General features: G+C 46.3%; 1 protein-coding gene across 2 annotated transcripts in view; it reads left to right on the plus strand.

Annotated features, from left to right (window-relative positions):
• Positions 1 to 20,364, plus strand: part of scn5lab (sodium channel, voltage gated, type V-like, alpha b) — a 524,522-nt gene that overhangs the window by 237,299 nt on the left and 266,859 nt on the right. For both annotated transcript variants that reach the window (XM_085987471.1, XM_085987470.1), the window contains 2 exons: positions 7,245 to 7,380; positions 19,895 to 20,133. In XM_085987471.1, coding sequence (XP_085843597.1) covers positions 7,245 to 7,380; positions 19,895 to 20,133 — 375 coding nt within the window. The remainder of the gene's footprint in view (positions 1 to 7,244; positions 7,381 to 19,894; positions 20,134 to 20,364) is intronic.

Raw genomic sequence — 20,364 nt, forward strand, 5'->3', positions numbered from 1 at the left:
ACTGTATTTATACAGCGCCTTTAAAGTAGTAAAACGTCCCAAGGCGCTTCACAGGAACGTTATCAGAAAAAATTTGAGGCCGAGCCACATACGGAGGTATTAGGGCAGTGGTCAAAGAGGTAGGTTCCAAGGAGCGTCTCAAAGGAGGAAAGAGAGAGGTAACGAGGCGGAGAGGCCTCGGGAGGAAACTCCAGAGTTGGATAGGGAGCATTTGATCATTTCAGTCTATATTTAACCTCTATAATCGGAATCAAAAATTATCCAGCTCCATTTCAAGGGATTATTCATGTCACGCCTCAACTGTTTTTCGTCAAGTGATGCAAATTAGAATTTCAAAGGGCGTGATGAAGATAACAAATAAAACAAGGTGGCCTGAAGTCTGGTATGAGATTATTTAAAACAGCATTCTTAATTGAACAAATGTGTTCTATCATCTTTAGGGGAATCCTTGGAGACAGTGGTATGAAAAAAAGGGAGATTTTATACTTGAGTTGTGAAACAAATAGCTTGAATTAAAATGGAACCTGTCTTGCATTACAGAATACAAGTTGAAAGATCATCGAATCTTACAGCACAGAGGGAGGGCATTCAGCCCATCGTGCCTGTGCCGGCTCTTTGGTAGAGCTATCCAATTTGTCCCACTATTGATGAGTTAACCATTGGAACACAAGAAATAGGAGCAGGGTTAGGACATTTGGCACCTCGAGCCTGCTCCGCCATTCAATAAGATCATGGCCAATCTGATCTTGGCCTCAACTCCACTTTCCTGCCCGCTCCCCATAATCCTTGACTCCCCTGTTTTTCAAAAATCTGTCAAGCCCCCTCAGTATCTTATATGTTTCAATAAGATCACCTCTCATTCTTCTAAACAGCACGGTGGCATAGTGGTTAGCATTGTTGCCTCACAGCGCCAGGGACCCGGGTTCAAATCTGGCCTCAGATGACTGTCTGTGTGGAGTTTGCACATTCTCCCCGTGTTTGCGTGGGTTTCCTCCGGGTGCTCTGGTTTCCTCCCACAGTCCAAAGATGTGCGGGTTAGGTTGATTGACCATGATAAAAATTGGCCCTTAGTGTTAGGGGGGATTAAATACGTGGGGTTACGGGGTTACGGGGATAGGGATGGCTGTCGGTGTAGGGACCGGGTACTAGGGTTTGGATGATCAGCCATGATCTCGTTGAATGGCGGAGCAGGCTCGAGGGGCCGAATGGCCTACTCCTGCTCCTAGTTTCTATGTTTCTAACTCCAGCCCAGCCTGTTCAACCTCTCCTCATACGACAACCCCCTCAACTCGAATCAACCTCATGAACCTTCTCTGAACTGCCTCCAATGCAAGTATATCCTTCCTTAAATAAGGAGACCAAAACTGTACGCAGTACTCCAGGTGTGGTCTCACCAATGCCCTGTACAGTTGCAGCAAGACTTCCCTACTTTTATACTCCATCCCCCTTGCAATAAAGGACAACATTCCATTTGCCTTCCTAATTACTTGCTGTACCTGCATGCTAACTTTTTGTGTTTCATGTACGAGGGCCCCCAGGTCCCTCTCTACTGCCACATTCTGTAGTCTCTCTCCATTTAAATAATATTTTGCTGTTTTATTCTTCCTACCAAAGTGGATAACCTCACATTTTCCCACATTATACTCCATCTGCCAAATTTTTGCCCACTCACTTAACCTCCCTATATCCCTTTGCAGACTCTTGGGGGTCGATTTTCCTGGAGCCGTCAGGTGGGGTTTCAGGCATGTCGGGGGGAGAAAATCCCGAATTTGGGGGTCCCGACACCATCCCGCCCAAAACCCCGCCCCACGCAAGTTTCAGGGGCAGCGGGTACCCGCCCCGCACTGGGACCCGCCGAAACCAGGCGGGAAGGGATTAGTGCCAATTAACTGCCTGTTAACAGGTAGTTAACAGGCAGTTTTTAGCCTAATCCCTATTTTGAGGGGTTTCGTGTGGGATTCCCGACCCAAACCACGCCAGGTTAGAGCAGGCGGGCCGTCAGGTTGAAGGAGTTGGAGGGGTCGCGATGTCGGTGCTCAGGTGAGTGATGGGTGCATGAGTGCAAAGGTAAGTGTGTTTGGTGTGTCTAAAGTGTGTAAAGAACTTTTACTTACCTGTACTTACCTTAACAGCCTTTCTTCCTGTAGCCGTCGGGAGCCCATCACTCAGCCGGCACTTAAAGCTGAACGGCTGCGATCTGTGAAAAGTGACAGCCTTCAGCTTTGAGTGCTGCTGAGAGTTCTAACTGAGTCTGTGCAGAAGGACTCATGTTAGAACTCAGACTGTCAGTGTTTCACAGCTTCAAACAGCTGTGAGACACTGATATTTCATCTGTCAAGAACCCTTGACAGATGAAATTGCAGTCTGTGACGTCACCTGTTGCCGGGTGGCCCTTAATTGGCCTGCTGAGCCCGCTGGGCGGGCTCAACAAGGTCAATCAAGGGAAAATCGCACGGATTGGCCGGACGTCTAAGTAGGCAGGCCTAAAACCCGAAAGTTGTAGTCCCGCCTTCTTCCTGACAGCTTCAGGAAAATCGACCCCTTTGTGTCTTCCTCACAAATTGCTTTCCCACCTACCTTGGTATCGTCAGCAAATTTGGCAACAGTACACTCGGTCCCTTCATCCAAGTCATTAATATAGATTGTAAATAGTTGAGGCCCCAGCACTGATCCCTGTGGCACCCCACTAGTTACTTGATCTGGAAGATAGTTAGGATGTAGGGCTTTGTTCTGGATGCAAACTGATATGGACATTGTCGGTGCAATAAATCCCCACAATATTGCCTTTAATCATGGATGATTGACAGCTCGAACTTCCGAAGCCTTTGGTCTGTTTCAGTCGTGGGGAATTTTCCTACAGTCTTTACTTCTGGCAAGAGATTTAAATTCTGTGCATGAATTGACATTGCATCATTTACATAGAACAATTGCATCTGCAAAGTTTTCTAAAGAGACAAGCCTCACTGTTTTAGCAAAAAGTCTTAGCTCCAGACTCTGTAAGATATACATTTTAAAAAGTGTATTTTAAACCCCCTAAGGATTCATTCCAATCTGATTATTTTCAAGAATTGTGCTTGTTTAGTATCATTTGGTTTATGTGCACTGGGAAATAAATCTGACTGACAGTTTTAGCCTATACACATTGGCCTGATGGCACGGTATTTTGAGATAGAGAGACGGGAGAATGTGTTGGGTATGTCGTGTGATGTTCAATCAACTATAGATTTCAGTTAGGGTTAATGATTAACTCTGGGCACACTAACTGGTACACAGGAGTGGGGTAATATTAACTTTCATCACTGGGCGGAAAACGGCCAATAGCAAATTGATGACCTGTTTTACACCCCACACGATTTCCTTTTCCGTTGGTGGGTGGCTTCAGGTTATACGTCCTTTTCATTTCAAAAGGAAATCATTGGCTGTAAAGCACTTTGGGACGTCCTGAGGATGTGAAAATCTATATATATGCAAGTTCTTTCTTTTACTGTGAACACAAGACAAAGTGGGGGAAAAAACCTGGCCAGTACCATTAGACAGGTTAGACTGGGATCACCGCCTATTTTAAAATCCTAACTTGTAAACTTGACACCAGAAGTTTTTTTCTTAAGTTGCAAGTTTGAGTTTCATGATGTGGAGACATTAGCTATTTAGGATTGCAGTGAATTTTCATCGTTAGCAAAGCAAACACCAGATTTCAATCCACATTCCCACCCACTCCCGTGCTCCATTCCTCCTCCTGTTTCACCCCTATCTCCTCCCCTGCCTTGTCCCTGTCCCACCGACTGTCTCACCCCTGTCTCAACCCCTGCCCTGTTCCGATCTCATCTCCTGCTTCACACCATCCCACCGGCGTATGTTGGTCTGCCTCCCCCTCAGGACTATTACATCCTCTGCCCTTATCCCACCTCATGGTTCATCCCATCCCGGCCTCACCCCACCCCAACTCCTGCCTCACGAATATTTTGTCCGCCGCCCTGCTCTATCCCACCTCCTGCCTCGTACCATCCCACTCCCTGTTTTACTCTTGCTCCGCCCTCTGCGCAGCCCTTATCCCATTTCTGGCTCAGCTCCTGACCCACCCCTGCCCTATCCCACGCCCTGATCCGAACCTAGACCCTGTTTGGTTTTGGACTTGGCAAGAGATGGTGTGCCTAATGTCGGCAGAAATGTCTATGTTGGGCTGATTTCTCCTATACCTCAGTTAGTAACTAGTTCCACACGGTGTTACATAGAAACATAGAAAAATAGGAGCTGGAGTAGGCCATTCGGCCCTTCGAGCCTGCTCCGCCATTCAATATGATCATGGCTGATCCTCTATCTCAATACCAGAGTTACCGAGTACTGACGTATTCTTCCGGGAATAACCATCCTTCCTGTGCGACCGCATTACAAAATTTCATGATTTAGGCGCTGGCCGGAGAACACACCCAGTCACCAATAGATTACTTGCTCTCTGGCACCAGGCTGCAAAGAGGGATATTGATCATTGCGTAAAAAGCTCATTAAGAATGTCTGTGATGCCAAATTCAAGCATCATTTCATCCTGTTGGGACTGACCAGTTAGTCAGCACGTACATGAAATCTTTTCTGGTTGACACTCACGTAATGGAACAAGAAGAGATTCATACTCGGCTTTGATCTGGTGGCCTGTCTGATGAATTTGGGCAGCAGTTCAATAAGTCCGACTTGATTCGATGTTTGGCGGGAGGAGGAGATTGCAGTGCAGTGCGGTGTTTTGTTTCAGCAGAAGAAATGCTGCTGGAGCTCCCTGGGGCTAAATGGATAAGTGCATTTCCTGGAGTGATGCTTGGCCGTACAGTACCAGCAAAGTCTGCATCTCAACCCCTGCTGAGACAGCTAATCTGGATGGCAGTCGGCGTGCGGCCGAGGCTGTGCTACAGTTGTACTGGCAAGAGGTGTCCACGCTGGCAAGTGCGGACGTTGGGCCAGGGCAGGGTTGAGCTGGTCTGTGATGCCCCACAGGGTCAAGTAGTCTTTCTGACATTCACTGCTTAGGCTCTCACACACAAGGAGCACCTGTGGAACTGTAGCCCAGCAACAGATTAGCATCTTTAGGAGAGGGGGGAGGTGGTGGGTAGTAAAACTGTTTCAATACAGTGAATTACTCTCGGGTGGAATTACTTTTGTTTGGGCAGTGACTGCGGCAACCGTTTTGCGCACAATAAACTCCCACAAATAGCAAACTGATCAATTGATCTGATTTGGCACTACAGGAAACTTTCGATTTACCGGCACCTAAATAACCGGAAATCTCGGTTAACCGGCAAAGTTCAGGAGTAGGTTCAGGTAACTTTTATTACTTGCCTTCCTCCATCTGTTGCTGTGCAAGGGTATGGCTGCAGCTGTTGCTAAGCTACAGAGACGCTTGCAACTTGTGGCCATTGTTCTGAAGCTGTTGCTAAGCAACAGGGTTTGTTGCTTTATACGGAGCTCTCAGCTCCGTATCTTTTACTACAGCTTTCGGTTATCCGGAATTTTTGATGAACCGGCACCACGTCGGTCCCGTCGGTGCCGGATAAAAAAAAGTTTCCTGTATTTCAAAAAATGCCACAGAGTCCTTAATGCCCGCTGAAACTATTGGACACAGCCTTGGTTAAATGCTTCATCCAAAGGATGGCATTTCTTACAGCAGAGCACTCCCTCAGTGCCGCACTGAAGTATCAGCCTAAGGTATGTGCACAAGTTCTGAAGGTGGGCTCCAACCCGTAACCTTCTAACTGAAATAAACTGACACCTCAATGACATCTTCACGGATTGGGTAGACATAAAAGATCCCGAGCGGCGGAGTTCTCCCATTACCCCGGCCAATATTTATACCTACAACAGATGACCTGGTCATTTATTTAATTGTTGGACCTTGCTGTGCACAAATTGGTTGCCGTGTTTCCTACATTACAATAGTGACTTCAAAAAGTACTTCATTGGCTGTAAAGCACTTTGGGATGTCCTGAGAATCATAAAGTTACAGAATGATACAGCACAGAAAGAGACCATGCGGCCCATCGTGCCTTTGAAAGAGCAATCCAAATCGTCCCATTCTTCTGCCTTTTCCCCACAGCCCTGCAAGTGTTTCCCCTTCATGTATTTATCCAATTCCCTTTTGAAAGTTGTTATTGAATCTGCTTCCACCGCCCTTTCAGGCAGTGCATTCCAGATCATAGCAACTCACCATGTAAAAGAATTTCTCCTCGTCTCGCCTCTGGTTCTTTTGCCAATTACCTTAAACCTGTGTCCTCTGGTTACTGACCCTTCTGCCACTGGAAGCAGTGTCTCCTTATTTACTCTATCAAAGCCCTTCATGATTTTGAACACCTCTGTTAAATCGCCCCTTAACCTTCTCGGCTCTAAGCAGAACAACCCCAGCTTCTCCAGTCTCTCCACATAACTGAAGTCCCTCATCCCTGGTACCATTCTGGTAAATCTCCTCTGCACCCTCTCCAAGGCCTTGATATCCTTCCTAAAGTGTGGTGCCCGGAATGCAACACAACACAGTGCTTTATAAAGGTTCAGCATAACTTCCTTGCTGTTGTACTCCATGCCTCTAGGTATAAAGCCAAGGATCTCATATGCTTTGTTAACAGCCTTCTCAAATTGGCCTGCCACCTTCAAAGACTTGTGTACATACACCCCCAGGTCTCTCTGTTCCTGCACCTCTTTTAAAATTGTACCATTTAGTTTATATTGCCTCCCCTCATCTTCCTACCTCATTCTTCCTGAGGTCACGAAAGGCGGTATATAAATGCAAATTGGTTCTTTCTTTCCCTTTCTCTCGTCATATCATAACTGCTCAAAACATTAGCAGTTGGGCAGGAAGAGAGAGTCATTGCTACATTCTTAAACCACTCAAACATAAGGAAACACAAGCTGTTGTTGAAAATGAGTAATAGACACAGGTGCACAGTCTTTCCAGCTGATGATTGACTGAAGGGTTGATGCAATCAATGATGGGGAAGTTACACCAGGAAGTCAGTTGTTCAGTGTCACCAGCAAAATACTGCGGACGCTGGAAATCTGAAATGAAAACAGAAAATGCGGGAAATACTCAGCAGGTCAGGCAGCATCTGTGGAGAGAGAGAAACAGAGTTAACGTATCAGGTCGATGACCTTTCGTCGAAAGGTTAACTCAGTTATTCAGTGTCCTTCTCCTGATGGCTTAAGCAGGGAATTTTTTGTGAGGACATCATACTCCAGGATTAACTCTGTTCTTTGTTTCTCCTGAGCAGTCTTCCTCATCGGATAATGAAATGAGTAAGAAGCATTTGCTGACAGATCATCGTATCTCTGTGGGTTACCTGGAGGAGTCACATCAAAGAGAGCGGGCAGTCAGTGCAGCTAGTGTCCTTACCAACACCATGGAAGGTAAGACCAATGGTGAGGTTAGGGGTCTGGAACAAAGGCATTCCTTGAGGTGGGGAGGGGATAGGATGGTTTGCAAAGGACTGGTTACACTTGAGTCCTCTTCCCTTTTGCTACATTTACCAATGGTGGAGGATATTCTATACTCTGTTGAATTGGTGGCATTCATTCTACAGTGTACTGTGCTGTGTATTCGATTTGTACAATGTGGCCAAGATGGTTACACCCTGCGCGCCTCCTCTTTCTCCTTTGGTGGCCTTTGCTGTTACTGGGGAAATGAACAGATTTGCTGACTCACTCCTTTCTTTCATTTGTTGATAATTAGACCAACAATACAAAAAGCATAATCACAAAAATACAGCTCCACCTGTCTCTTACACGGTTCAGACTGGGCGGCAGCGACCTATGGGAGGCTCAGATGTTTGGTCCAGTTTGGCTAAACTCAAACTCTACCCCTGCCCCGGCCTCCTTTTAGATAAAACTGTGAAAATGCTTCACTTAATAAACACAAAACGTACCTGGTGCTAGTTTCATTCCTGAACAGCTGTCAATTGCCCAACATGCCATTGCAGCTAAAAAAATACAAAAAGGATTTCAATTATGACACATGGCGTTGAACCAGCAAAAAGGCAGACTGTCCTAGTTCAGGTTGGTTTAGTTCAGATTGACGCAGTATAGATTGGCTCAGTTCAGATTGACTCAGTATAGATTGACTCGGTATAGATTGGCTCGGTTCAGATTGACTCAGTATAGATTGGCTCGGTATAGATTGACTCAGTATAGATTGGCTCAGTTCAGATTGACTCAGTATAGATTGGCTCGGTTCAGTTTGACTCAGTATAGATTGGCTCGGTTCAGTTTGACTCGGTATAGATTGGCTCGGTTCAGTTTGACTCGGTATAGATTGGCTCGGTTCAGATTGACTCGGTATAAATTGGCTTGTTTCAGATTCACAGAAATCACAGAAACCCCACAGTGCAGATAGAGGCCATTTTGGCCCATCGAGCCTGCACCGACACATATCCCACCCTATCCCCGTAACCCCACGTATGTAATCCCCCTAACACTAAGGGTCAATTTATCATAGCCAATCAACCTAACCCGCACATCTTTGGACTGTGGGAGGAAACTGGAGCACCCGGAGAAAACCCACGCAAACACGGGGAGAATGTGCAAACTCCACACAGACAGTTACCCGAGGCCGGATTCGAACCCGGGTCCCTGGCGCTGTGAGGCAACAGTGCTAACCACTATGCCACCGTGCTCGGTATAGATTGGCTCGGTTCAGATTGACTCAGTATAGATTGGCTCGGTTCAGATTGACTCGGTATAGATTGGCTCGGTTCAGATTGACTCAGTTCAGATTGACTCAGTATAGATTGACTTGGTATAGATTGGCTCGGTTCAGATTGACTCAGTATAGATTGGCTCGGTTCAGATTGACTCGGTATAGATTGGCTCGGCTCAGATTGACTCGGTTCAGATTGACTCAGTATAGATTGGCTCGGTTCAGATTGACTCAGTATAGATTGACTCGGTATAGATTGGCTCGGTTCAGATTGACTCAGTATAAATTGGCTCGGTATAGATTGGCTTGGTTCAGATTGACTCAGTATAGATTGACTCGGTATAGATTGGCTCGGTTCAGATTGACTCAGTATAGATTGACTCAGTATAGATTGGCTCGGTATAGATTGGCTTGGTTCAGAATGACTCGGTTCAGATTGACTCGGTATAGATTGACTCGGTTCAGATTGACTCAGTATAGATTGGCTTGGTTCAGATTGACTCAGTATAGATTGGCTTGGTTCAGATTGACTCGGTATAGATTGGCTCGGTTCAGATTGACTTGGTATAGATTGGCTCGGTTCAGATTGGCTCGGTTCAGATTGACTTGGTATAGATTGGCTCGGTTCAGATTGACTCAGTATAGATTGGCTCGGTTCAGATTGACTTGGTATAGATTGGCTCGGTTCAGATTGACTATACATTGGCTCAGTACAGTTTGTCTGAATACAATTTGTCTCAATTCAGATTGGGATGACTGTTTATACAACTTAACCTTATTGAAGATTTCATGATGACGAGGCAGATAAAGCTGAATCAGATTTACTTTTGCCATGATAGGATTGCATCAATCCAACTGAAATGACCTATGCTCTAAATTGGTGCTCATATGAATAAATCAACTGCAGCGATTTAATCTATTGAATCATGGAATAATAGAAAGATACGGCTTAGAAGGAGGCTATCGTGCCTGTGCCAGCTCTTTGTAAGAGCTATCCAATCAGTCCCACTACCCCTGCCCTGCAATTTTTTTCCCCCTTCAAGCATTTATCCAATTCCCTTTTGGAAGTTGTTATTGAATCTGCTTCCACCGCCCTTTCAGACAGTGCGTTCCGGATCACGACACCTCGCTGAGGTTAGCCTCAGTGTTCCAGGGTTAGAGGGAGGACAATCGGCCAGAGATCTTGCTATCCGGTGACCTCTTCTGGAAAATACATGGGCATGGGTGGCGGGCGAGGATGTGGGCAGGATGGGGGCTTGACTGCAGTCGCCCCCCCCCCCCCCCCATGCCCAGATTGCCTACTGGAGAGTGGCCACTTGTGCTGGGTGCCAAGAGACCAATGGTACCTGTGGAACTGTACCCAGAATAAGTCACCAACATTAAAAGAAAAGCAGGAAAGAAAGGAGGAGAAATGTGGAAGGGAACAAAACAATTAAAAAGAATGACCAATAATAAAAACATAAGAACATAAGAAATAGGAGCAGGAGTAGGCCATGCGGCCCCTCGAGCCTGCTCCGCCATTCAATAAGATCATGGCTGATCATCGACCTCAACTCCACTTTCCCGCCCGATCCCCATATCCCTTGATTCCCAAAAATCTATCTATCTCAGCCTTGAATATACTCAAAGACTCAGCATTCACAGCCCTCTGGGGCAGAGAATTCCAAAGATTCACAACCCTCCGTGAAGAAATTCCTGCTCATCTCCGTCTTAAATGGACGACCCCTTATCCTGAGGCTGTGACCCCTGGTTCTAGACTCTCCAGTCAGGGGAACAGGCAGAAAAATATTAAGATCGGTGTTTAACTTCATCACGATTATTCGCATTTATATAGATTTTTTTTTAAAAGGCGGGGCTAATGGCAAAGTTCCCTCTAACTTGCTTTCTCGCGCGCGGTCTCTTTAACTGGCTGCGCGGCCCATTTCAAATTTTCCGCACGCGCCCGGTTTCTCCCACGTAAAAGCGGGCCGCAGCCTCACGCGAACATTGCTTGATGGTGATATTCCCTCTTGGAACTCTGCAGCTACAGCTCCGCGTAGAACGCAGAACCTAATGAAAAATAGCCGGATGACTTCCATAGACTTTGAATGGGGTAGGAATAGCCGATGGCGGTACTGGGAGGGAGCTCAGGGTGTTATGACCCGACACTTCAGATGTCAAGTCAGTGAGGTGCAACAATCCGCAAAGCAAACAACTGAACTATGTTGCCACGTCAGTACAGTATAGAGTGGATTTGTCGGGGGGGGGGCGGGCTTGACGTGCTGATCTCACAATACTAATGGAAGGGGATGCCATGCCTGGCTGTATTCATAAATTTGGCAAAGCCTTGCAAGAAAGTGTGGCATGATGCAACATTGCTGCTGCTCTGATAGGTTAGGTCATTGGAGTTAATGGTCTGAAAGTACTTGTGTGACCTGTAAAGGCCCAATAAGTAGCCACTTACTCTCCCTCATACAGTTATCCTGGCCCATATATCATCCCTGAAAGGTTCAGCCACCACTTAGGGATCTGGGTATCATGCAAACACCTCTGGGGGTTAGCAGCTTGTAATGGGTGTGTGTGGCTGATATCAGAGTGCAGCTATATTGGGATCAAGTCGCTATAGAAGTTTGAATCCTAGGCACTGCGTCATAGTCCTCAAGTGTAGCTAAGGCTCTACATAGAACACAGTAAACTAGGGTGGCTTACACAGTCTGTGAATGATGCAGAAACAGAATCAGAGAAATTTACGGCATAGAAGGAGGCCATTCGGCCCATTGTGTCCATGCCGGTTGACAAAGAGCTACCCAGCCTAATCCCACTTTCCAGCTTTTGATCCGTAGCCTTGTAGGTTGCAACATTTCAAGTGCATATCCAAGTACTTTTTAAATGTGGTGAGGGTCTCTGTCTCTACCACCCTCTTAGGCAGCAAGTTCCAGACCCCCACCACCCTCTGAATGAAAAAAAATTCTCGTCAACTCCCCTCTGAACCTTCTACCAATTACTTTCAATCTATGCCCTCTGGTTATTGACCTCTCTGCTAGGAAAATAGGTAAAGGTGCGATTGGAGAAGATGTCAGGATATTATTATTACTTGACACTTCATATGTCAAAAAGCAATCAAGAAGGCGAATGGAATGTTGGCTTTTATCTCCTATCTCGGCCTTTATAGCCTGATGAGGTAAATCTGGAGTACCAGGTCCCGGGAGCATAAGTTCAAACTGCTGAACTGGGAAATTTAATGTAAGAAGTCACACAACACCAGGTTATAGTCCAACAGCTTTATTTGAAATCACAAGCTTTCGGAGCGCTGCTCCTTCGTCAGGTGAAGTCACCTGACGAAGGAGCAGCGCTCCGAAAGCTTGTGATTTCAAATAAAGCTGTTGGACTCTAACCTGGTGTTGTGTGACTTCTTACATTTGTCCACCCCAGTCCAACTCCGACATCTCCACACCATGGGAAATTTAAGGCTGTTGTCATGGAGTTCTTCACGCAAAGAACAAAGAGCGATCAATGCATAGAATTGACTTCGAAGTAGTGGAGGGGCCTGGTGCCGGGAATTTCCTCAAGGCTTCCCGAGCTTACGCCAATCCCGAGCTTACGCCAATCCCGAGCTTACGCCAATCCTGAGCTTACGCCAATCTTCCGCCGAAATTCATCCCCTTAGAGCCGTTCAAGAGTCAGTCGGCTGTTGTGAGTGTAGATTTTTTTCTCTCTTAGCTGAGATGGAGCATCTGCCCTCATCCTCATCCATGCCTGTCTTGTGATCTTGTGCGCACTGTGTAGGAGGCTCATCGCTAAACATTGAGAAACCTGTGTGAGGGGCCAAGGCCCATGGTACAAGGTACCACCAAGATCAAAAAGAGTTGGAAAGAAGACGCAATAAATCAAGAAGTTTAAGTTTTTAAAAAAGCTGTAGATTGCAGGAGGAAGTAAAGGTGGTGGGTGGGGGGGGTGGTGGCGCTGGTTGAAGTAAGACGTTCCACAGTTTTGATTTCCAAGGAAAGAATGAGTTAAGGGTAAGAGATTATGTTATTTCAACACAACGAGGATGCAGGGAGGAGGAAGGAATATGTAGGATGGAGGATTTCCAGCTTATGAGGAACAAGAGCGAGGCAAGACACAGGGGAGCAATATTAATTAAATCAAGAGACAGGAAAGGCTGTAACAGAGAGAGAAGTTCAAATATAATAATGCTTTGTTTGAAGATGAATATTGGAATACCACGGTTGACATGCGTTTTAGTGCTAACTGGAAAGATCCGTCTGCAATGGTGATGTTGGGAAGCGGGTACTTGTGAGGGAAGTGATGTCGGAGTGGGAGAAGTGCTGAGTGCAGTGACCCAGAGGTCGGTGTTGGGAACCCTGCTGTTGCTAATTTACATGAACAACTCGGATTCCCACCACATTATGTTTGACGCCACATTAACAGAAACTTTACATAAACATTGGATAAAACACCCAAGTGGCTACCCTTGTGTGTTGTTAGTTGGTCTGATTGCACTAGGATGAGGGCAAGTGTGAGAGTGGCTAGTGAGATGGGGATGTGATAATGTAGATTGAGAGAGGGATGGATGGAGGTGCAAGGTATGTTGGTGCGAGTAAGGATGTGCAGGAGTAGGGTTGGGGAGGCAGAGTGATGGGGATGTGATGAGAGGCACCGCAGGATGAAGTTGAGTGTGGCTTTGCACTCACGTTACCTGATCTACTGAGATCATTGAAATGTTTACGGCACTGCACCCAGGTCCTCCTGAACACATCCCTGCTTATGACCTCCTCTGCAATCAGGCTGTTTTGGCCTCCTGGGGAGGTCTCTTCTGCTCATCGGAAGGGAAGAGGACCTCCCTGCGTGCTCTGACTGCCTCCATAAACATGTGGAGGGAGCCGCCGATGATCCTGGGTGTAGCCCTGTGCCTCTGTGCAGTCATTGTCAGTGTTTGCAGCACTCCAATGCTGTAGTGCACTGACAGCACTCTGTTAGATTAAACTTCAAATCTAATGTGGCCATGGCCCCTCTAAAGATCCTGGCTGAAAACGCGTCATGAACGACGTCACCAGACCCCCCTCCATCTCATTGGGCCGGGTAACGCGCTGGGCAGGCTTAATAGGCCCCATTAAGGTAAGTTCATTTTCAACAGTGGGACGGAGCCAGCAGCGAGGTCGCGACCCGCCACACCGACCTCCCGCGCCGGACCCGTCCAGGTAGGCAAAATTCCGGCAAGCATCTCCTGCAACACCCCCCCCCCCGCCGCCCCCCCACCCCTTAAATGTGCACTCATTAATTAAAATAAATAGAAAAATATAAATAAGCTGATGTTCTTGTTTAATTTGGTGACGTCATGATGATACCATAAGGACGGCAGCAGTTTAAAGAGAAGGCCCACCACTACCTTGTCAGGGAAACTAAGGATGGGCAATACGTGTCACCCATGTCCTGAGAACAGTTTTTTTTTAAATGGGGGTTTGTGTCAGCACAAGGATAGCGAAGTAAATGGAGATGCTTGAAGTGATTGGGTGAGGTGGGCCAAAGCCCAACAGTCTTCGAGAGCCATTGAGAGAATTGCGTTGGCACTGGGCTTTTTACATGCTCAGAGCTTAGGTGAGATTTTACAAACTCATTTCTTTCCTGAGCAGCAATCACAGAGGAAAGAGACTGCTAAACCAGCTGCCGGCACTCAATTAAAGCCTAGGTCCTTGTGGAGAAAGCACAGTTTTACATCACGATCCAGTCTCCAGCATCTCTCCATCTCTCTCTTTTTACCATAGCTCTATTTTATCAGTACCATTATGGGCAGTGCTGTTCCGAACTTTCTTCTGCTGTTCCTGCTAACCTGTAAATGCGCCGTCCTACATGTACGGCTCCCTGTATCCTCTCTTGTGTTGATATTAAGACTCGTCACATTGTCTCCTGCTCTAACCCATCCAGTTTTGGTCGCCTTATCTGAGGAAGGATGTTCTTGCCATGGAAGGAGTTCAGCGAAGATTCACCAGGCTGATACCTGGGATGGCAGGAATGACGTATGAGGAGAGATTGGGTCGATTGGGCTTATACTCGCTGGAGTTTAGAAGAATGAGAGGGGATCTCATTGAAACGTATAAAATTCTGACAGGACTGGACAGACTAGATGCAGGAAGGATGTTCCCGATGGTCGGGGAGTCCAGAACCAGGGGTCACAGTCTAAGGATAAGGGGTAAGCCATTTAGGACAGAAATGAGGAGGAATTTCTTCACCCAGAGAGTGGTGAACCTGTGGAATTCTCTGCCACAGAAGGCAGTAGAGGCCAATTCATTAAATATATTCAAGAAGGAGTTGGATATATTTCTTAAGGCTAAAGGGATCAAGGGGTATGGGGAGAAAGCAGGGACCGGGTACTGAATTTGGATGATCAGCCATGATCGCATTGAATGGCGGAGCAGGCTCGAGGGGCCGAATGGCCTACTCCTGCTCCTATCTTCTATGTTTCTATGTTTCTATGGATCTTAATACTGTGGGGCTCCTTACCTCACTCAATACCTTCCTTCCTCTTACGACCACCAGGCTTTTTAAAACCCAACTGCGGCCTCACCCGAAGACTACTTCCGGCTTAACCTCATCTTCGCTCCTACTCTTTTCCAGTTGTTGGCTTCCACATTTTGAGAACCAAGGTTTCACGACCCTCAAGTAGAGGAAGACCCAAGGCTATGGGGAGAGAGCGGGGGCAGTCAGATTAACCTTGGATTGCTCCAGCGAAGAGCTGGCGCAGATGCGGCGGGCCTCCTTGTGTGCTGTAATCTTTTAACGGTTCGATGGCTCATAATCCCAACAAAAAAAAAATGAAACGTGAAACGAAAGAGAAGAAAATTAATTGGAAGAGTTGCAAAACATTGTGAAATAACCTATCGCACACTGGCTTCAACCCACATTGATGCAGTTTATGTGAATGAATTGCATCAAATGATAAGTGTTTCTGCAGTCAGGACATGCTAGGAACATAGGAACAGGAGGAGGCCATTCAGAACCCTCGAGCCTGTCCTGCCATTCAGTGAGATCATGGCTGATCTGTATCCTAACTCCATCTACTCGCCTTGGCTTCATACCCCTGAATACCCTCGGCTAGCAATGTAATTGGGTGGGCGGAGGCTGGTGTGGAGCACAAACACCAGCACGGACCAGTTAGAAACATAGACATAGAAACATAGAAGATAGGAGCAGGAGTAGGCCATTCGGCCCCTCGAGCCTGCACCGCCATTTAATGAGATCATGGCTGATCATCCAATTTCAGTACCCTGTCCCTGCTTTCTCCCCATATCTCTTGATCCCTTTAGCCTTAAGAAATATATCTAACTCCTTCTTGAATATATTTAATGAATTGGCCTCAACTGCCTTGTGTGGTAGAGAATTCCACAGGTTCACCACTCTCTGGGTGAAGAAATTCCTCCTCATCTCAGTCCTGAATGGCTTACCCCTTATCCTTAGACTGTGACCCCTGGTTCTGGACTCCCCGACCATCGGGAACATCCTTCCTGCATCTAGTCTGTCTAGTCCTGTTAGAATTTTATAAGTTTCAATGAGATCCTCTCTCATTCTTCTAAACTCAAGCGAATATAAGCCTAATCAACCCAATCTCTCCTCATACGTCATTCCTGCCATCCCAGGTATCAGTCTGGTAAATCTTCGCTGCACTCCCTCCATGGCAAGAACATCCTTCCTCAGATAAGGTGACCAAAACTGCACACAATACTCAAGGTGTGGTCTCAGCAAGGCCCTGTACAACTGCAGCAAGACATCCTTGCTCCTGTACTCGAATCCTCTCACTATGAAGGCCAACCTACCATTTGTCTTCTTAACCGCCCGCTGCACCTGCACACTTACCTTCAGCGACTGGTGCACAAGGACACCCAGGTCTCGTTGCACTTCCCCTTCTCCCAATCTATTGCCAATCAGTTGGGCCGAATGGCCTGTTTCTGTAATACAGAGAATGTAATACAGAGAATACGAAACAAATATCACTGAATAGGAGAAGCCAGGTTTTGTAGTTTTAATTAACAAATGCGATCCTTTTGCTCTGTGAAGCAATGCCTTTGTTGAGCTGAACAGTCGGCAATGGTCTGAAGTAAAATTAAACCCCAGCTAAGTTATTGCATGTTGGTGCGTAAATACAATAATCATTCTAACGCGGTTGTAATCATTTCTGCTTTTAGATTTTTCCTCAGGCGCCTTCTACAAGCGAATTTATTGGCAAATAAACACACAGATAGTATGTTATGTCTCACATTTCAGAAATCAATGCAGCGAGGATACAACAGTGCTGATTGGTGTGTGTTTTAGAGACTGCCTAGTCTCTAGTTCCAGCAACAGAATCAATAGAAACAGTGCTGGCTCTCAAAACCTGCTAAGGTCTGCCTTTAATGACTGTGTGCCACCCAGCTATTTTGCCTATCGGACATATGGCCAAGCGTGTAAAGTGAATACTGCCATATTTAAAGGGGAATTGTTTAGTCGCGATGGGAGAAGTGCCCAGTTAAAATCGATGTCATCTTCCTTGGGGGGGATGGGGTGGAGGAGGGGGGCTGAGCAGAGTCCATGGTTCCTGGAGCAATTTAAGCCATGGCTCCCAGGGCCATGGTGATTTTTTTCATCCATAAGAATCTGAAGTAACTTCCCCAAGGAGTATATGGAGGGATTGGAGGGCATCAAACTAGGGTCATAAATATAAGATATGAGGTCATAAAAATAAGATAGTCACCAATAAATCCAATAAAAAATCCTCTTTACCCAGAGAGTGGTGAGAATGTGGAATTTTCTACCACATGGTGTGGTTGAGGGGAAGTGCGTAGATGCGTTTAAGGGGAAGCTAGATAAACACACGAGGGAGAAAGGAATAGGTTGTGCTGCTAGGGTTAGATGGAAGTAAGGTGGGAGGAGGCTCTTGTGGAGCATAAACACCGGCATGGACCAGCTGGGCCCAATGGCCTGTTTCTGTTCTGTAAACTCTATGTAATATGGAGGTCTTGATTAGTCGGTCTGTGACCATCTCTCCGGAGACGATAGGAGGACTTGTTTGCGGAGGAACTAGAAGCCTTCTAACCAGTAGCTGTGGAGATCTTGTTTTCAGAAGAAACTGAAGCTGTCGCTCTCTCGCTCTCTCTCTCTCGGGACTACAGAGGCTGTGTTTTCAGGAAAAGGGACAATGTTTTCTTTATAATCCGGGTGTACGGCAGCACGCCAGTGACCTGAAGGAAAAAGTAACGCTGGCTAAGTATAGCATCAGTTATCAGTTAGTAGAAAATTTCATAGGAGAATAGACCCATCGAATTAGAAAAGTTGCACCAGTGTTGGCATCCCCAATGGCTTTTTGGATAAGGGTACTTACTGCCTGCTGTGGAACTGAGCCATGGAAAGCAGGGAGGTTTCAGATTTAGCACTGCCAATTACTTTTGAAGTGTAGTCACCATTGTAATGTAGGGAAACATAGAATCAGAGAATAGTACAACACAGAAGGAGGCCAGTCGGCCCATCGAGTCTGCGCCGGCTCTTTCAAAGAGCAATCCAGTGAGTCCCACTCCCTCGCACTTTCCCCATATCCCTGCAATTTTTTCTCCTTCAGGTATTTATCTAGTTCCCTTTTGAAGGCTGCTTTTGAATCTATTTGTGCATTGCAAAGTCCCACAAACAGCAATGAGCTAAATTACCAGATCATCTGTTTTATTGATGTTGAAGGCCAGGACATCAGATGAACTCCCCTGTTGGTCTTTGACAAAAGCCGAGAGACCTTTTACATCCATCTAAGAGGGCAGATGGGGCCTCGGTTTAACATCTTACATAAAAGACGGCACCTCCTCCAACACTGCAGCGCTCCCTCAGTACGGCCCCTGAAATGCCAGCCTAGATTATGTGGGCAAGTCTCTGGAGTGGGATTTAAATCCATGACCTTCTGACCCAGAGGCAAGACTGCTACCACTGAGCCAAGGCTGACACCTTAAATTATTATACAAGTTCTCTCTTCCATATCAAAGAAGTCTGACAAATCTTATATCATTTTCCCTTGTGTGTGTGTGGAGGGAATTGCAATTTATATTGTCAAACACTGATTCATTAGAGGGTGTATTGGAAGAATCTTGTTCTCATTGCTTTGGCTGAGGATACAGTTGCTATGTTTGGGTTCAAGTACAATCTGTTGTTGAGCAAAACTGTGGCAAATGGATTTCAATGTACGCAAGTGCGAGGTCATTCACTTTGGACCTGAAAAGGATAGAACAGGGCACTTTCTAAATGGTGAAAGGCTAGGAACAATGGAGGTCCAAAGAGAGTTGGGTGTCCAGTTACATAGATCATTAAAATGCCATGGACAGGTCCAAAAAATAATCTAAAAGGCCAGCGGAATGCTGGCCTTTATACCCAGAGGACTAGAATACAAGGGGGTAGAAGTTATGCTGCAGCTATACAAAGCCCTGGTTAGACCACACCTGGAGTACTGGGAGCAGTTCTGGGCACCACACCTTAGGAAGGATATATTGGCCTTGGAGGAAGTGCAGCGTAGGTTTACCAATATAATGCCTGGACTCCAAGGGTTAAATTACGAGGCGAGATAAACACCATCTAGGGTTGTATTCCTGGAATTTAAAAGGTTAAGGGGTGATTTGATCAAAGTTTTCAATATATTAAGGGGAACTGATAGGGTAGCTAGAGAGAAACTATTTCCGCTGGTTGGGGAGTCTAGGACTAGGGGGCATAGTCTAAAAATTAGAGCCAGACCTTTCAGGAGTGAAGTTAGGAAACACTTCTACACACAAAGGGTGGTAGAAGTTTTGAACTCTCTTCCGCCAACAGCAATTGATGCTAGATCAATTGTTAATTTTAAATCTGAGATTGATGGACTTTTGTTAACCAAAGGAATTAAGGGATGTGGACCAAAGGCGGGTATAGTGAGTTAGGTCGCAGATCAGCCATGATCTCATTGACAGGTGGAAGAGGCTCGAGGGGCTAAATGGCCTCCTCCTGTTCCTACATTCCTATGTTCTGTGGAATGGCGATCGGTGAGTGTTGCCATTAATGCCATGCAGAATATCGCAGTTTGGGTGCCAGACCGTAAAGCAAGTAAGAAAGAACTGTGTTTCTGTAGCGCCTTTCGCGACCTCAGGGCGTCCCAAAGCCCTTTACAGCCAATGAAGTACTTTTGAAGTGTAGTCACTGAAGCCATAGCGAGAGTGCCGCGATTACACCTTCAGTTTGCTGCTTAACACCAACCCTCCTGTATGGTTTCACTCCTAGAACTTGAAGAATCTCGCCTGAAGTATCCTCGCTGCTGGTATTACTTTTCACAAACCTTCCTTATCTGGAACTGCTGCCCGATATGGATACAAGTGAAGAAAACATTGAAATATGTAGTGATGGATCCTTTCTTGGACCTAGCGATCACCATCTGTATCGTGCTGAACACCCTCTTCATGGCCATGGAGCACCAGCCAATGTCCGCTGAATTTGATCATATGCTCTATGTGGGGAACCTGGTAAGGAGCAGACCAAGTTGAACCTGAAGAGGAACTTCGACTATGTAACATTTGATTGTGTGGATGCATTTTGTGTGTGTGTGTGTCTTCCGCAAACGGCAATTGATGCTAGATCAATCGTTAATTTTACCAAAGGTATTAAGGGATATGGGGCCAAAGGCGGGTATGTGGAGTTCGGTCGCAGACCAGCCATGATCTCATTGAAAGCCGGAACAGGCTCGAGGGGCTAAA

The sequence above is a fragment of the Somniosus microcephalus genome, chromosome 5 (assembly GCF_052327205.1).
Source record: "Somniosus microcephalus isolate GS21.2 chromosome 5, FLI_Smic_1.0, whole genome shotgun sequence".
Taxonomy (NCBI): domain Eukaryota; kingdom Metazoa; phylum Chordata; class Chondrichthyes; order Squaliformes; family Somniosidae; genus Somniosus; species Somniosus microcephalus.